Source organism: Monopterus albus, unplaced genomic scaffold (genome assembly GCF_001952655.1).
Source record: "Monopterus albus unplaced genomic scaffold, M_albus_1.0 scaffold178.1, whole genome shotgun sequence".
NCBI lineage: Eukaryota > Metazoa > Chordata > Actinopteri > Synbranchiformes > Synbranchidae > Monopterus > Monopterus albus.
This window is the reverse complement of record NW_018128058.1, coordinates 55,127-73,591: the sequence shown is the minus strand read 5'-3', so window position 1 is coordinate 73,591 and position 18,465 is coordinate 55,127. Positions and strand designations below refer to the sequence as shown.

The 18,465-nt window shown below is 44.6% G+C and overlaps 2 protein-coding genes across 2 annotated transcripts in view; both read right to left on the bottom strand.

The window, feature by feature from the left end:
* The window catches only part of LOC109969709 (cystine/glutamate transporter), a 19,178-nt gene extending 5,048 nt beyond the window's left edge, over positions 1–14,130 (bottom strand). Inside the window, exons 1-6 of the mRNA XM_020616789.1 lie at positions 13,882–14,130; positions 10,070–10,193; positions 9,870–9,985; positions 9,634–9,759; positions 9,428–9,527; positions 9,228–9,272 (exon numbers count right to left, since the gene is read on the bottom strand). Of these exons, the coding sequence (XP_020472445.1) occupies positions 9,228–9,272; positions 9,428–9,527; positions 9,634–9,759; positions 9,870–9,985; positions 10,070–10,193; positions 13,882–14,110 (740 nt within the window). The 5' untranslated portion in view covers positions 14,111–14,130. The remainder of the gene's footprint in view (positions 1–9,227; positions 9,273–9,427; positions 9,528–9,633; positions 9,760–9,869; positions 9,986–10,069; positions 10,194–13,881) is intronic.
* Positions 7,652–8,551, bottom strand: LOC109969710 (cystine/glutamate transporter-like). Its single transcript, XM_020616791.1, has 3 exons — positions 8,478–8,551; positions 8,199–8,376; positions 7,652–7,772 (listed from the first exon to the last, which is right to left on the bottom strand). The coding sequence occupies exons 1-3, from the start codon at positions 8,544–8,546 to the stop codon at positions 7,708–7,710; spliced, it is 312 nt and encodes a 103-aa protein (XP_020472447.1). The 5' UTR covers positions 8,547–8,551; the 3' UTR covers positions 7,652–7,707.
* Positions 14,131–18,465: the final 4,335 nt, after the last annotated feature.

Here is an 18,465-nt window from a genome sequence, read left to right as displayed (position 1 = left end):
CACTGCACCCGTTTACCAAGAAATTTTAGAGCACTTCATGCTTCCTTCTGCTGACCAGCGTTTTAAAGATGCTGATTTCATTTTCAGTAGGATTTGGTGCCTGCCCACACTGCCAAAAGCACCAAAAGTTGGTTAAATGGCCATAGTGTTGGTGTGCTTGAATGGCCAGAAACTCACCAGACCTGAACCTCATAGAGAATCTATGGCGTATTGTCAAGAGGAAAATGAGAAATGAGAAACAAAATAATGCAGACGAGCTGAAGGCCACTGTCAAAGAAACCTGGGCTTCCATACCACCTCAGCAGTGCCACAGACTGATCACCTCCATGCCACGCCGAATTGAGGCAGTAACTAAAGCAAAGGGAGCCCCTGCCAAGTATTGAGTACATATACAGTAAAAGAACATACTTTCCAGAAGGCCAACAATTCAATAAAAATGTTTTTTTTTAATATGTCTTATGAGGTATTCTAATTTATTGAGATAGTGAATTGGTGGGTTTTTGTTAAATGTGAGCAAAATCATCACAATTAAAAGACCCAACGGCTTAAACTATTTCATTTTGTGTGTACTGAATGTATATAATACACGAGTTGCACTATTTGAGTTGAATTACTGAAATAAATGGACTTTTCATAATTTATTGAGCTGCACCTGTATATAATGCATATATGTATTTTGTTGTTGTCCTAGTATGACTCGTTGGCTTCGGCCCATAGGCCTGTATTTCCCGGCCCCTTATCCATATCGCCGACTTTCACAACATCTGAAAAGAGGCATAAATTGATCTAATCTCTGACCACTGAGACGTGTGTCTCAGCCACCGAACCCTGTTTTATCAATTCAGATGGGTTTGATTAACGTTAGATCATTGGCTAACAAGACATTCATTCTGAATGACTTTTTTATATTGCCGAAACTAGATTTCATGTTGCTGACTGAGACGTGGTTAAAGGAAGGTGAGCACTGTGCATTTTCTGAGCTTCTTCCACCTGAATGTTCCTTCTTCAGCTCCCCTTGTACGACAGGTCGGGGGGGTGGCCTGGCATGTGTTTTTAAAAACAGTTTTCAATGTTGGCAGCTGAAAGTGGGCACTTATTCAAGCTGTTTGTGATGCAACTCTCTCAACCTCTGCTGTGTGCAGCAGTCTATCGTCCTCCTAAATTTAATAAAGACTTTATTCAGGGCGGCATGGTGGTTAGCGCCATTGCCTCACAGCGAGCAGGTCCTGGGTTCACGACCTTTCTGTGTGGAGTTTGCATGTTCTCCCTGTGCTTGCATGGGTTCCCTCCGGGTACTCTGGCTTCCTCCCACAGTCTAAAGCCATCCGGCTTGGGTTAATTGGTGTCTCTAAATTGCCTGTAGGAGTGAGTGTGTGGTTGTTCGTCTGAGTGTTGGCCCTGCAATGGACCAGCAACCTGTCCAGGGTGTACCCCGCTTTTTGCCCGATTGCCAGCTGGGATTGGCTCCAGCCCCCCATGACCCCGTTCGGTACTCAGCGGTGTAGAGGATGGATGGACTTTATTCAAGAGTTCTCTGATCTCCTGGGTCTTATCTTGCCAAAATTTGATAAGCTATTAATCCTTGGTGATTTTAACATTCATGTATGTTGTCCGACTGACCCTTTCTCTAAAGACTTTGTAAGTATTATTGACTTTTTTAACCTCACTCAGTCGGTGCATAGCCCTACACATGAGCTCGGACATACATTGGACTTTGTGATTTCCCATGGGCTGCCTGCTTTTATTACTGAAGTATGCGACTCTCAATTCTACGATCTCGATTCTTCTGTTATTTAATGTTAACGTGCCGCCACTGTTAGACCAACCTTCTATTCCTGCTCACCATCACCGAATTCCTGGACGACATACGGTCAAGTCGTTTCTCCTTCATCACATCAGAGCCAAGCTTCTAGGGAGCTTCTGACCATCCCCCAGGGGGCTCGTCGAGTCCTGGACTACTCGATTGACTTCCAGGTCCTTGCTACGGAGGCCGGCTGGGAGTTACGTACGTGCGGCCTTCTGGCAAGGCCTTAACGAAAACATTAAGGCTGAACTGAACACGAAGGACGAGCCCCCTGATTTTCGCTCCCTAGTCGACTTGGCCATCCGGATCGACAAACAGTAGTGCTCTTTCCGCAAGGACGTGCAGGTATGATCCGTCCTTCTTCCTCACCCCTGGGAGCAGGGTTCTTTTTTGTGGGGAAGAAGGACGGTGGCCTCCGTCCATGCATTGATTACCGTGGTCTTAATGCTATTACTATTAAAAACAAATATCCATTACCTCTCCTCACCTCTGCTTTTGAGTCTCTCCAGGCAGTCTTCACAAAGTTGGACCTCAGGAGAGCTTACCGCCTCTTATGCATCCGTGAGGGCGATGAGTGGAAGACTGCCTTCAAGACCTCGCTTGGGCACTTTGAGTATCTGGTGATGCCTTTTGGCCTCACCAATGCCCCGGCGGTTTTCCAGGGGTTGATTAATGACATTCTCTGTGATTTCCTTGGTCGTTTTGTTTTTGTTTACCTCGATGACGTTCTCATTTACTCTTTTTCCCTCACAGAGCACATCCTGCACATTCGCCAGGTCCTCCTTTGACTCCTGGAAAACCGCCTTTATGTTAAAGCTGAGAAGTGCGTCTTGACACCCCCTCCGTGGCATTCCGGGAAGACTCCACGCCAACCCAGCCAAAATCACTGCTGTCACTGATTGTCCTACCCCCACCTGTCAGAAGGGCCTGCAACGCTTCCTGGGCTTTGCAAACTTCTATCGCCGTTTCATCAAAAATTATGGCACTATAGCAGCCCCTTTCACACAGCTCACTTCCACCAAGGTGAAGTTTGCATGGTCCTGGACAGCAGAGCAGGCCTTCCAGGAACTTAAACACTGCTTCACTTCAGCCCCCGTACTCCTCCAACCTGATCCCTCATGGCAGTTCGTGGTAGAGGTGGACGCGTCCGAAACTGGGGTGGGAGCGGTCCTTTCTCAACGGTCCGGGGAAGACCATACCTTGCACCACTGTGCCTACTACTCCTGAGAGTTGACCCCGGCCAAACGTAGCTACGATGTGGGCAACAAGGAATTACTGGCTGTTAAGCTAGCCCTGGAAGAATTGCGGCATCTCCTTGAAGGTGCCGACCAACTGTTTTTAGTCTTGACTGATCATAAGAACTTGGCCTACCTCCAGTCAGCTAAGAGACTGAACCCCCGACAAGCGAGGTGGGCCTTGTTCTTTGATCGGTTCCAGTTTACCCTCTCTTATTGGCTGGGGTCCCATAACCAGAAACCAGATGCCCTCTCCCAACAATACAACCCTCCAGCCATCGATGACACACCTGAAACCATTCTGCCCGCCTCCTGTGTGGTAGCCTCCATTACATAGGAAATTGAGGATACCACATGGGAGGTGCAGCAACAGGAATCCGATCCTGGGGGTGGACCACCAGATAGATTATATGTCCCCCAGGCTGCTAGGGCCCAGACCCTCGACTGGGCCCATGCCTCTCGGCTAGCATGCCATCCGGAGGGACAACAAACCATTACACTCCTAGACAAAGACGCCAGGGAGTATGTAGCTGCCTCTGCTCCCTGTGCGCAAGCCAAGCCACTCCATCAGTCCCCTGCAGGTCTTCTTCGGCCACTAACCACGCCTAGTCGGCCCTGGTCTCATATCGCCCTAGATTTTGTCACCGGCTTGCCTCCCTCCCAGGGCAACACTGTCATTCTTACCATCGTCGACCGTTTCTCCAAAGCTGCCCATTTCCCCTCCCTTCCACAACTCTCCAATGCTCTAGACACCGCCCAGCTCCTGGTTCAGCATGTTTTTCATATTCACGGCATCCCCATCACTATCGTTTCTGACCGCGGTCCACAATTCACCTCACGTTTGGTCTGCTTTTTGCACTGCCCTCGGAGCACCTCCCTGTCTTTCTTCTAACTACCACCCCCAAACCAACGGCCAAGCTGAATGACTGAACCAGGAGGTGGAGAACGCGCTCCATTGTGTTACCAGTTCCTCACCTGAGGACTGGAGCCAGTTGTTGCCCTGGGTGGAATATGCCCATAACACACTCTCTAGCTCTGCCTCCTGTATCTCTCCCTTTCAAGCCTCCCTAGGTTACCAGCTTCCCCTTCTGTCCTCTGCTGAAACCAATATTGCTGTCCCCTCTGTCCAAGCTCATATCACCTGTTGTCAGACCATCTGAGCTGAGACCAGGGCCACTCTGTTGCGTACGACGGATCAAAATAAACGGCTTGCTGATTGCCGCCGCCGGGCCGCTCCCACCTACCAGGTTGGGCAACAGGTGTGGCTCTCTTCTGCCTATATACCCCTGAAAGGAGCGTGCCCCAAACTGTCGCCTCGGTTCCTAGGGCCCTTTACCATCCAGGAAATCATACATCCCACTGCTGTCAAACTCCAACTACCTGATTCCCTCTGCATTCACCCTGTTTTTCATGTCTCCCAGGTCAAGCCAGTCTCCTCCAGTCCCCTCTGTCCACCACCGGCTCCGCCTCCTCCTGCCCTGGAGGTGGACGGTGGCCCTGCATACACCATCAGGCAGATCCTGGATGTCTGCCCTAGGGGCCGGGGTTTCCAATACTGGGAGGGTTATGGTTGGGAGGAGCGGTCCCGGATTCCCCGCTCTTTTATCCTCAATGACTCTCTCCTTCACGATTTCTACCGAGCACACCCAGACAAACCTGTGGGGCCCTGGTGATTGCCTCCTTCCGGTGGCCCCCGCCTCCCTCCCTGGGATGGTGGTTTGGCTTTCTGGTATTCATCCTTGGGGGGGGGGGGGTGCCTTCTCACTCTGTTTTGGCTTCTTTACCCTAATTACACTATCTGGCATACCTGCTTCACTTTCCCAGATCCCAGATTATCACCAGCTGCACCTGATTAGTTTTCTCCCTACTTATACACTTATACCCTGCTCACCATTCACTCCCCTGCCAGTTCTTTCTCAACTCTCAGGCCCGTCTTTGCTCTCATTATTTTTTGTCTACCAGTTGCATTATGTCGAGTCCTTATGTTTTTCTCTAGCTCCTGCCAGCCCTGGTTTCCCCTCTCCTCCATAGCCTTGTTTCCATCCCTGCTACACCTTTCTTCTCCACGGACCTCTCCTCCGAACCTGGAACTTCTCAACCCTGCCAGTCTCCACCATACAGGTCGATGCACAGTTGTCATTAACTGTCTGTACGTACTTCTGTCTTCTCAGCCATCATTGCTTCAAACCACGACCAGTATAGGAGTGACCCCCAGGGTCCACAGCCCGATCTATCATCATTCATCACACAACTGACTGTTTTCCTCTACTGCTGCTCGACGCCCGGTTACACTCCATCTCTCTTCACCTGTCTATTTACCTGTCTGCTATTATCACTGTAAATAAACTGAGCACTACTTGCACCGAAGTCAGCTACCTGGGTCCGTCTATTTTCACTCACCTCTATTTTCACTCACCTCTGTGTCCAAGCAATCTGTTATGTCTGCTCAGACACAGAGGTTCTGTCTTCTCAGCCATCATTGCTTCAAACCACGACCAGTATAGGAGTGACCCCCAGGGTCCACAGCCCGATCTATCATCATTCATCACACAACTGACTGTTTTCCTCTACTGCTGCTCGACGCCCGGTTACACTCCATCTCTCTTCACCTGTCTATTTACCTGTCTGCTATTATCACTGTAAATAAACTGAGCACTACTTGCACCGAAGTCAGCTACCTGGGTCCGTCTATTTTCACTCACCTCTATTTTCACTCACCTCTGTGTCCAAGCAATCTGTTATGTCTGCTCAGACACCGAGGTGAGCGCGGCGACAGTCCGGTGGAGCGACTTGAGGAGGAGGAAACAACAAACGTAGAAGAACACCGCTCGGGCGAAAGGACGTGAGTGAAGGTAACAGAGGTCTATATAAAACAATCAAAACAACGGGAATTTACGGGCCTGAGAAAGCTAGAAAGAACTGGCAGGGGAATGGACAGTGAGCGGAGAATAAATAGGGAGAAAGTAATCGGGTGCCGCTGGTGATCTGGGGACGAGAAGCAGGTGCGTCAGATAACGTAATCAGGGTAAGGGAACAAAAACAGAGTGAGGGAAGTGAGAGAGGCAGGCGCAGCCGGGCAAACCTGACACAATCATAACATATACCCTCACTACGGTGTTGGAGGGTTCATGAGTGCTTGCCCAACCAGTCTACATGTGTTTTGTGGATCTGGAGAAGGCATTCGATTGTGTCCCTCGGGGCATCCTGTGGGAGGTACTTTGGGATTATGGGGTGCGGGGCTTGTTGTTACGGGCTGTCCGTTTCCTGTATGACTGGAGTAGGAGTTTGGTTCGCATTGCAGGCAGTAAGTCAGAGCTGTTTCCAGTGCATGTTGGACTCCACCAAGGCTGCCCTTTGTCACTAATTCTGTTCATTATTTTTATGGACAGAATTTCTAGGCACAGCCAGGGAACGAAGGGTGTCTCTGCTCTTTGCGGATGATATGGTTCTGTTGGCTTCATCAGATCAAGACCTACAGCGTGCACTGGGTCGAGTGCAGTCGAGTGTGAAGTGGCAGGGATGAGAATTATCACCTCCAAATCCAAGGCCATGCTTTTCAATTGGAAAAAGGTGGATTGCTCTCTCCAGGTTGGGGGCGAGTTGCTCCCTCAAGTGGAAGAATTAAGGTATCTTGGGGTCTTGTTCACGAGTGAAGGAAAAATTGAGCGGCCGGTTTGACAGACGGAACGGTGCAGCATCCACAGTAATGTGGTCTCTGTACCAGACTGTTGTGGTGAAAAAGGAGCTGAGTCGTAAGACAAAGCTCTCAATTTACTGGTCGATCTACGTTCCTACCCTCACCTATGGCCATGAACTTTGGATCATGACCGAAAGAATGAGATCACAGATACAAGCGGCAGAAATCTTGAGCAGAGATTTCAATGGTCATGAAGATTATTTTTGTTATGATTAGTCCCCCTCACCAGGTGGGTGAGGGAGAACTAGGGGTAGGACTCAAGATAGCCGACCCAGGTGCTAGTACAAAAGAGGTTTAATGTAAGACAACAACAACTAAGTGACAACATAACAGGGTCCATAATACATACAAGGGAAGGGCAGCGATGACTAGGAGACCAGGACGAACGGGTACACATACACTGATGGCAGGAACTAGGATAGCACAGGATGTGGACGGACAGGTGAACAAAAGAACCAACGTACACAATATAATCCACTGCACAGAGACTGTCAGCGTGGACGACAGAAGGACATATAGCCAACCGCAGAATAGCGTGAATAGGTCAAGCCAAAAACGCACAGGAACTGTCAGAGTAGCATCTAAACACGTCTAAAACATGCGGGTCAAAACATAACACTTTTTTTGAACTTACACAGGGTAAGTATTGTCCATAACAAGTCACATTTCGCAATGATCCGGCGACGGCGGAGCGTCTGCCCGAGATATAAATAAGGAGGAAAAAGTAATCATCGGGATGCACCCCAGCTGTGTGCATTGACAAACCAGTTGCTAATTACTGGAATGCAACACAGCTGAGGTGCAGAGCCCACATGATAAAGAGAGTAGAGGAGAACCGGAGGAGAGGCAGCGGCCGCCGAGCGGCCCTGACAATTTAATTCCAGTGCCAATGGATGTTAGAAACTGGTCCTGAAAATTGCATAATATTAGCAATTTATCTTGAAATAATTGAGTCAAATTTTAGCAGGTCTTCAGTATGTCTGGACTTCCTGTTGAACCACTTCTAGAAGGATCTGGAGCTGTAAGCTGCAGTAGTCTGGGAAAGAGGAAAAGAATCAGAGTTGTTTTCCCTGGTCAATCCCTAACCCTCAGCTCTGGGGTTAAAATAATTAATATGTCAGAGAACTGGTTAACAAAGTGATTTATTTCACAAAGCTAGGGTAAAAAGTCCACAGTAGGGTTTAATAAGAAGTGTGGCCATGTGAAACCTACATTTTACTTGCCCTGCTGTGTAATATTTACCAACATTCTACATTTAGAGAACACTTTCTGTAAGATTTCTGCTTTTACTGCAGGTCTATGTGTTTTGTCTTTAACTGGAAAAAGTAAAACACAAACCCAGGACTAACATGTTCTTTGTCCTCTGTTAATCTAATGCGAAAAGCTAATTTGTTGTTTGTTGAGACATTTTCTGTTCAAACTTTTCACCAAACACAAGTTGGCAGATCTCAGTATGACTTACTGAAGATGTGTCGCCATCTGTGGGGCAGGTGGAAGTGGTGGACAGTCAAATAATAAACTGGGACTCCAGTCAGTGTGAGAGCACAGCTTATCCCTGTGTTCCAGGGGTCTGAATACAGAGACATACCCACAATGAAGAAGCAAACCACTGTAAAGATGAATGTGATGGCCACAGGCACCTTTGGGTTTTTAGACAAAGCAAATAACATTTGGTCAGGCTAGTGTGCAGATGGATAAGAAATGCTTTGCAGTTGAGTGCTATAACTACTGGCAGGCTAACTTTGAAAGGTCTTGGGTGGAGGGGGAAGCGGTACCGATGGATGAGCATCCCCAAGGTTGCCAAGGCCATGAAAAACCAGCTGCCAAAGGAGACAACATTGATGAGCTGGTAGATCTCTCCAACGATCACAATCAACACAGTCAAGGGGTACTGGAGACACAGACAATACAGCTGTAGTGACATACCACCATTCACCCTGTCAAATTAATGCAGCACACTAAAGCAAAGCACTTCTTCATGTAGGACATAAATTCCCATGGCTAGACAGATTTACATTGACTGAGATGAGCTGAACATGCCCCTTTAGGTAATAAAGTACCACAGACAATCACCCATCAGACTCTCCTCACAGCTGTATCCCTGCTGTTCCGGCCTATCAAACAGGTCTCTCTACAAGCTGTACGTCTGACAATATGTGGAGCCCATGTAAACTGAGTGAAATGCAAAGCTGAGGGCTTTTGTTTACAGATGCCATGGATGACAAGAGAAGAGACAGAGTTCAAGAAACTGTGGAAATGGCAGCGTTAATTATATGAAGCAGGATTTCACAAACAGAAAGCAAAAAAGAACCTCTGCCACTGTCTTCATTGATTTATGATGTTCAGTATATTTAAGATATTATTTTACTATTATGTTACAATGTACATTGTTGTGTACACACTAGAGATGGGATTGTGTACACAAATACACATGTACATGTTGGCTATACCATAATCATTAACTAGAGAGCAAATGTCAGATGCAAAATACCTATTTGGGTTTATGACTTCTTCTGTGACATAGTTCAGATTAAACCTGAGGTAAAAGGAAAATGTTCAGACACAAAGGCACAGACTTCTGATTGTTTGTGTATCTATCAGTATCAGGTCTCAGTGAATGTTAGTATGTATGTTGATAACTTTTCTAACTAAATTTATTGTTGTCTATAACATTACAGTTGGCTTGCTTACCATCCACTGTAGGCATATAGACCATTATAAAAGGCCAGTGGCAACTTATCCAGTGTTAATGAATCAATTTCAAAGCCTTTCTGGAAATTCTCTGTCTTTCCTGAAAGACAAGCAGAAAGTAGTTTAACACAATCACCAGCCATTTGTCAGGGTCTCCGAGTTTAACTCCACCTGTATCTGCAGGAGTAGCAATTACATCATCCCACCTTTGCTCAAAGCAATGACACCAGGGATGATGATGAGCCCCAGGGCAAGCATCTTAATGAAAGTCAAGGTGACCTGAGTGCGAGAGGCCATTGTCACACTCCAGCAGTTGACTGCCACAACAAATGCTGCAGAGACACAAAAACAAGCAGCTGGTAAAAGAAAAATATCTATGGATCTATATTTTGCACTACCTTTACAATAATATAATGGGAGTGTAAGGTACAAAACCACTCACTGACAGCGAAGATGCTGACCAGCTTGATTAGGACTGTAGGAGCAGGACAAGGTGCAAAGAACGGCTCCACCACATAGCGGCCAAAAGCCAGTGATACATAAGAAGCTGAAGCCGGCCTGCAGATGGAAAATATGTTTGTTGTGTTCTGTAATATGATTGACAATCAATTTTGTTTTTATGGTGCCCAAAACAAAACTAACCAGATGAATAACTCCACCCAGAGTCGTAAGAAGGCAGGCAGTGGCCCCAGTGTCTCCAGTAGATACGTGTAGTGGGCCCCTGATTTTGTAAAACTGGTGCCCAGTTCAGCATAGCACAAAGCCCCTATTGGACCAGACAAATATGTAAGTCTACAGGAAAATAAGTGCATACGAAATCGCTTTAACAGAGTTTCAATTGTTGACATAAAAAATTAGTATCATTAATATCACACTCACAGTGATTCAGCTGCATTAGTCTAGCTCAGGGGTGGACAACTTTTTTGACTTACGGCCACAATGGGCTCTAAGGGGCTGGGCCTGGAGCAGAAGTAGAGTGTTTGTGTGAACTAATATAAATGACATATAAAAGCCAGTACATAAAAGGTTTTGACCTTTAATAGGTAACAAAGAATGAATATGTAAGGCTTATTGTGCAAATTATTCTCCAAATGCACTTTTTCATAACACAGTAGAAAAATAAACCTTCAGTTTCAGTGGGAACAGTGTTGTTGGTCTCCCTTTATAGCCAGTGCATCAGTCTGGAGTTAGTTTTGTTGTGGCTATTCTCAGGACAGATCTGAGGTGTTGGTTAGTTAACATGGATCTGTGACTGGCTTTGTTGATGTTCATGATGCTCAACGCCTGCTCACACACATAGGTCTAGCCAAACAACGCCAGCATCTTCTGTGCCGTCCTCTGAAGGTTTGGAAATGTGGCTTCGTTAAGTGAAGCACAAAAATCATTTAGTTTAAGAGAGTTGAATTTCTCCTTTAAAACGGAGTCAGACTGAAGATCGATTAGTTCCAATTGCAGCTCCTGTGGCGCTGTTTCAGGGTCTTGTGACAGGGGACAGGACACCTGAAGTGACTTGTCAATTTTTTCAAAATCAGAGATCCGACAGCTGAAATCTCCGTGCACGTCGTCCAGTGATATCCTGTATTTCTTCGCGTTTCGGGTGGCCTCTTTCTGCATGGCTAGTGTGGGAAAATGGGCGAAAGATTTGTTTGAAATTTGTCTTGAGAAACAAGTCAGCTTGGATTTGAAGGCTCTCACATTTGTGTACATGTTGTGCACAAAGTAGCTTCACGTTCAGCTTATTCATTTGTGAAAAGATGTCCACAACAAATGCAAAGTCACAAAGCCAGTTCTTGTCGCTCAGCTCAGAAAATTTGTCTGATTTCCCCATTAACTCCAAAAATATGCTAATCTCCTCTTTGAGCTGTAACACTCGCTGAAACACTTTGCCCAAACTTAACCAGCAGACACGAGAGCAGTAAAGTAAGTCCTGGTGATCCACACCGGTTTCCTCCAGGAATGCAATGAACTGACAGTGCTGAAGTCCCCTTCCTTGTATAAAGCTAACAAGTCTTAAGATTGGATTCACAATATGATTAAGTTGCAATGCAGACTTACACAGAGAATTCTGATGAATGATGCAGTGATCTACCATCTACTGGGGGAAACGTATGCATCGTAGGGAAAAAGGCAAACGAATGAGGTTTATTGATAACATAATTTAATAATATAATTTGGACAAGTTCGGCGGGCCGGATTCAAAAAATCTAACGGGCCGTAGTTTGCCCATGCCTGATCTAGTCAATATGCAGTTCAATCTGTAGTGTCCGTGCAAATTCTCAGTCATCCAGGTCATACTGTATCAAATTGAATCAATTTATATAGGACTTTAAAACAACATCCACCGACCAAAGTACATGGGAAAATAAAATCACAATGACTAAAATAATTAAGATCAGTGCAAATAAAAATAAAACAGCACAATAACACAGACACACATAACATAAATTAAAATTAAATTAAAAGGAGTTAAAAGGAATGCATCAGGCCCTACTGTGTATTAAAAGCCAAGCCAAATAAATAAGTTTTAAGCAATGATTTAAAAGTGCTGAGGTCAGTAGCTGACCTAACATTAAAAGGTAGACTATTCCATAATTTAGGGGCTTCAACAGTAAAAGCATGATCACCCGAGCATTTATATATGACCCTAGGAACCTCTAAAAGAAACTGGCTTGAAGATCTGAGGGACCTTGTAGGTTTGTGCCACTGCACTAGTTCGGTTAGTTAAAATGGTGCCAAACCATTAAGAGCCTTAAAAACAAAAATCAATAACTTGAAATCAATTCTAAAATGGACTGGAAGCCAGTGGAAAGAAGCCAGTATCGGGGTTATATGCTCGAACTTCCTAGTACTTGTCAAAAGACGAGCAGCAGCATTTTGCACCATTTCGAGACGAGTGAGGGAGGACTGGTTAACACCATAGTATAGAGCATCTAATCAAGTCTAGAAGTGATAAAAGCATGAATTGCAGTCTCAAAGTCATTAAAAGAAAGGAATGACTTGACGTAGCTTAACAACCTCAAGTAGAAGAAGCTAGATTTCACAACTGAGTTGATCTGCTTGTCAAACCTCAAGTCGCCATCAAACATCACCCCTAGATTTTTTACAGTCAACTTCAGGTGTTGAGCTAGGGGGCCCAGGCCCTGGTTAGAAGTAGTTAAGTCCGCCAGGTCGCCAAATAGCATACACTCAGTCTTATTTTCGTTGAGATTTAAAAAGTTAAGTGCCAACCATGATTTCAAGTCTGTCAGACAGCGGCTGTAATGATATCCCTCTTGTTGCCTTCAATGGTAAGTAAACCTGAATGTCATCTGCATAACAATGAAAAGAAAGGGCATATTTCCTTAAGATAGATCCCAGTGGGAGCATGTACAAAGAGAACAAAATGGGACCAAGCACAGATCCTTGGAGGACACCACAGGAAAGGATAGTTGAGGATGACGAACAGGTACCAATATTAACAGTAAAACTTCTATTGGTGAGATAAGATCTGAACCAGTTAAGAACAGTACCTTGAATTCCTACGCACTGCTCCAAACGAAATAGGAGGATTCCATGGTCCACTGTATCGAAGGCAGCAGTGAGGTCTAAAAACACAGATAAAACCGAATCCCCGGCATCCCTAGCCAACAGGATATCACTGCTGATTTTTAATAATGCAGACTCAGTACTACGTTTTGATTTAAAACCAGATTGAAATTGCTCCTCAATGCCATTATCTGTTAAAAAAAGACTGAAGTTGGATAAAAACAATCTTCTCCAGAACTTTAGACTTAAAAGATAATTTAGACACTGGTCTAAAGTCATCTCCTGTCTTCACTTCTCATGCTTCCAACAAAATAATTGGGTTAATTTCTAACAATACATCAATATTGTAGCGTCCCGCAGGACACAAGGAAGAGAACCCTGAGTGCCGACGAATAGTCGCTTTTTTATTAATTCTACACAACCGGTTACTGTTGGCCGTAACCACGCCAAAACAACAGCTCAACAACAATAATAAAGAAAAACAGCCTATTAACACTTTCTGTAGCTCAAAATCCCCCACACTTCACTCCCTCCCGCTCTCACACCTCTTAACCCCTGAAGCTCCACACCCATCAAGTAACCATAACAATTTAGAACATCATAACATGCCCAGTGAAGGATCACTACAATAATATAATTTGGACAAGTTCGGCAGGCCCGATTAAAAGCCTAACGGGCCGTAGTTTGCCTATGCCTGGTCTAGCTCATCGATATTTTAAGAAAAAATTTTATTTAATGTTGAATGAATGTGGCATCTGTCAACCGAACTACTATGCACTTTTTAGTAGTTAATGAGTTGATGAATTAATGCACCTACAAACAATTTATAAGATGTTTCAACTAACAAATGCATAATTAATAATCTAACATAGAGTTACATGTTTTTACAGTAACTGATCACAAATAAATTATACCATGAAGCCGCCTACCAAACATTGAAAGGACTCCACTCAGAACCCACACGAGCAAAGAGAGCCCCACACTGCCACTGTTCACCAGGACTCCCTTGGGTGCGATAAAGATCCCACTGCCCACCACTGAACCAATGATGAAGGACACAGCAGGCAGCAAGCCGATCTTTCTCCTGAGGTGCACCATCTCCTCCTGTGTCTTCTCCTTCTTGTCATCCACCGCTTTCTTCATTTGTGTCCCATCCATTCCTCTGTGGCTGTAGGTTTCACTTCAATCTTTCAAGCTAAACAAACATCAAATGAGTCTGTTTTTTAGAAGTTTGCATCTACCTTGAATTTTAGGTCTGTAGATGAAAGTCTTACCTCTTATCTGATGTTGCTCAACAACACAATAGCAGAATCAGTTCCACTGTTGATACAGTCAACAGTCTTCTTTAAGCTACCTTTGAGCCCTTTTAGACATAAATTAACAAACTGACTGTGCAGGAATTGCAGTGGAATAGCCCTTAGCTGTGAAGACAAAGAACAATTGCAGAGGCCAGTGTTTTTCCCCTTGACTGATCACTGTATGGATGTCAGTTTCTTTTCATCAGCAATAGAGCGGCCTTTTAAAATCCTTCCGCACACAATACTTACCAAGATTTCTCCAGTCTGACTTTTGTTCCTTACTCAGCTCCCTGACCCAACTGTTTAGTTTAGCCTTTTGGTTTCCTTTTGTGACCCGGCCAATATACAGGCCTATGCAACCCAGACACTAATAGGTTTTAGAAGCTCTTGTTAGATATTTTTAGTCAGATAGATATTGGATAGATACTTTATGTACAGTATTAGAAATGTTAGTGGAGATAGGATGTATAGTTAGACTGTTAAATGCTTAGGCCTGCTTATGAGTTTCTACAGGGTACTTCTGGTCAAGGATACCAGAGAGAAAAGTTGATGACTGTCAGCAGACAGGGTGTTCAATATTATTATTACGACGTGTATAACTGTAGCCTTAGCCATAATGCCCTTATGTTTAAGACACGACATGTTACTAGAAGTCTGTGAGAATGTTTTTAGCTACACACCACTTAATCAACAGACACACGCACATTGATTTACTTTATGTTTTGACTACTGCTATGACCAGCTGCAAAGCTGGCAACAGAGACGTCTCGGTTGACGTTCCTGTGTAGTATGGGGCTAGCCCAACCGAGGGGATATAATGTATAGGCCTGGTTTGGTTCGGGGTCTTTCATCTTTCATCAGCATGGTGGAGGTGCAAGATACCTGAGCGTGTAATGTTAATTTTACCTGTGATCCTTCGAATAAATCAGCACTGTTTTGAAGTTACTTGGACTGCCTCGTCTCTCAGAGTTAGCATGGTAAGACGGACCATACCCTACACTCTCAAAGAATATTGTTTTCAAGAGGTCAAATTCTTCCAACCCCACAAGCACCAGATTACCACCCCCAGATAAGTCCGCAAACACACAGAGGCGTTGGTTTTGTCCACAAAAATAAGAATTTGAGTCAATGTATAAGTTAACAGTAAAACAATGTTTTAAAAAAAGGCCTAAGCCCAGAAGCTAAAATACTGTGCTTGAGAAGAAGTTACTCCCCACTCAATAAATACAGTGCAGAACAGGAATAAAAATGGTCAGAGGTCTACAGGTTAGAAAAGACCCATAAATAAACATGACCAAAACCACTCCAAACCAAACATAAGAGGGTCTTGCCTTCTTGCAAACCATTTACATGCGGCTCATACACCATAAAACTTGGGTACTATACAATGAATAGGAAATATAAGGCTGAGTAAGCTTCCCAACATAAAAGCACATAAAGCAAAAGTAAGCAAAGCAGGCAAAAGAAACCTAAGCAAAGCAGCAGTGGCTATCACTCCTGCAACGAGTAAAACCACTGTTAATAAATAGCATAAAAACATCAAAACAATTAAAACCAATGGCGCTACAGATTACCTTGGCTGCACGTTGCCCTAGCACATCATGTGCGATGGACGCCAAGTTCTGCAGGATCATGCTTACATCAATTATCACCCCTGGAGAGCATGTAGTAATCCCCTAAAAAAGCTCAAACGGAAAGCAGGCCACAGATCAATGGAGGGAGATTCACTTCAAAAACAATCACAGCAGTGACCAGCACAGCAATTGCTTATCGCAACAGCTTCTCCAGGGGTGGTATTTATATCCATAATCAACCGAGCAAATTGCTCACCTCGCGGTATAGGCATGGCCAACCCGCCGGTTACACTTTGTTTCTTGTCCTCAGGTTGGGCCCTTGTATATTTTTTTCTCCTTTGGGGTTTTGTCCTGTATTATTTAATATCCTACTTGAACCTTCCCTTGCCCCGTGTGTCTATGGGTCCTACCTAGCCAGTAAATGCAACATACTTTCTTACTTCTAAACTCTGACAAAACTGAAGTTGTGTACTTTTGCCTGAAAACATTAGAAATCTGCTATCTAACCATGTAGTTACTCTAGATGACATAGCTCTGGCCTCCAGTACTGCTGTGAGGAACCTTGAAGTTATTTTTGACCAGTAAATGTCCTTTAAATCGCACATAAACCAAGTCTCTAGATCTGCCTTCTTTTACCTGTGCAATATCGCAAAAATCAGGAGCATCCTGTCTCAAAGTGATGCTGAAAAATGCTCCATGCATTTGTTACTTCCAGGCTGGTCTACTGTAACTCCTTACTATCAGGATGTCCCAATAGTTCCCTAAAAAGCCTCCAGTTAATCCAAAATGCTGCAGCCAGAGTACTGACAGGAACTAGCAAAAGAGATCATATCTCTCCCATATTAGCTTCTCTCCAATGGCTCCCTGTAAAATTCAGAATAGTTTAAAATCCTTTTCCTAACATACAAAGCCCTTAATGACAAGGCTCCATTGTATCTTAAAGACCTCATCGTGCCTGATCATCCCAACAGAGCACTTCGCTCTCAGAGTGCAGGTCTACTCGCGGTTCCTAGAGTCCACAGAGGTAGAATGGGAGGCTGAGCTATAAAACTCCTTTCCTATGGAACAAGCTCCCAGTCTCAATTCGGGAGGCAGACACCCTCTCTACCTTTAAAGATTAGACTTTAAGACTTTCATTTTTGATAAAGCTTATAGTTTGGGGAGGATCAGGTGACCCTGCTTACACACAAACAGTACATTTGTAGCTTAACAATTTGTACATTTGTAGCTGAACAATGCTTACATAATTTTGGCAGGCTTTGACGTTTTTTGTTCTGAAAATAGGGTGTGTGTTGAACGAGAGCCTCAGGGAGACGATCAGTCTGTTTCCTGTTTTTGAGCATATTTCAGAGGGTGTTTTCCATATAAGAGAAGGCAGGAAGCTATGTTCGGGGACTGACGTAAGAGCCAAAAGAACTGTGAACATAAAGAGAATCAGAATCAGCTTTATTGGCCAGGTGTGTCAGACACACGAGGAATTTGACTCTGGTACATCAGCTCTCAATGTGCATGTACATATCCCCATGCAAGGGGCAAGCAAACAGTAAACCAGCATAAGGCTTTGTAATATAACAAAATAAGCTGTATTAACAGCAACAAACAGTGCAAACAATGCAAAATAAGCAGTATAAACAGACAATAAACAATGCAGACAGCAAAGGAATGCTCATTGAAATGAGATAAATAGGAATAAAAACAAAGTACTTAAAAATAGAGACCTGTGCGAATCTATATAATCTGTATGAGGTATATTTACAGGTACTGCACTGAGGGTTATTGTCCAGTCATACGGTCTTACGGTCTTACGGTCTTACGGTTGGTTAAGTGTTCATCAGAGTGATGGCCTGGGGGAAGAAACTGTTCCTGTGCCTGGTTGTCTTGGTGCACAGTGACCTGTAACGCTGTCCAGAGGGGAGGAGTTCAAACAGATTGTGTCCAGGGTGTGAGGGGTCTGCAGTGATCCTCTCTGCCTTCCTTTTAACCCATGACGTGTACAGGTCCTCCATGGAGGGCAGGCTCACACCAATGACCTTTTCTGCAGTCCTGACTGTCCACTGAAATCTGTACTTGTCCTTTTTGGTTGCTGAGCCAAACCAGTGATGGAGGTGCAAAGAACATACTCGATGATTCCTCTGTAGAACTGTATCAGCAACAGCAGCAGCTGAGGCAAGTCAAACATCCTGAGCTGGCGCAGGAAGTACATCCTCTGCTGTGCCTTCTTGATGATGGTCCTGATGCTTGATGTCCACTTCAGGTCTGAAAGATTCTGCCCAGTTCTTTCAACCAAGAACTCTGAGAGACGACGCAGACCACTTGGATATATAAAAAATATAACCATGCTGGTTTATTCAAAGGATCACAGGCAAAATTAACATCACACGTCCAGGCATCTTCCACCTCCAGTACTGCGCGCAGGCAGCCCGGAAGATGAAAAAAGCCCCGAACCTAATAGCCTATACAATTTAATCACTTGGTTGGGCTAGCCCCATCCTACACAGGCAACGTCAAACCGTGACGTCACCTGATATGCCAGTTTGGCAGCTGACCAGAGCAGTAGTCAAAACATGGAGAAAATTAAAGTGTGTGGCTGTTGATTAGTGGTGTGTATCTAAAAACATACAGGACATTCAGGGACATGTCC

What these genes read in the sequence shown, in the direction of transcription:
- LOC109969710 (XM_020616791.1), bottom strand. Translation starts at nt 8,546, where the DNA reads ATGGCCTTGGCAACCTTGGGGATGCTCATCCATCGGTACCGCTTCCCC. An exon ending in TCCACCCAAGACCTTTCAAA is followed by an intron (nt 8,377 to 8,477) that starts GTTAGCCTGCCA and finishes AAAAACCCAAAG; the next exon opens with GTGCCTGTGGCCATCACATT. An exon ending in CAGATGGCGACACATCTTCA is followed by an intron (nt 7,773 to 8,198) that starts GTAAGTCATACT and finishes CCTCTTTCCCAG; the next exon opens with ACTACTGCAGCTTACAGCTC.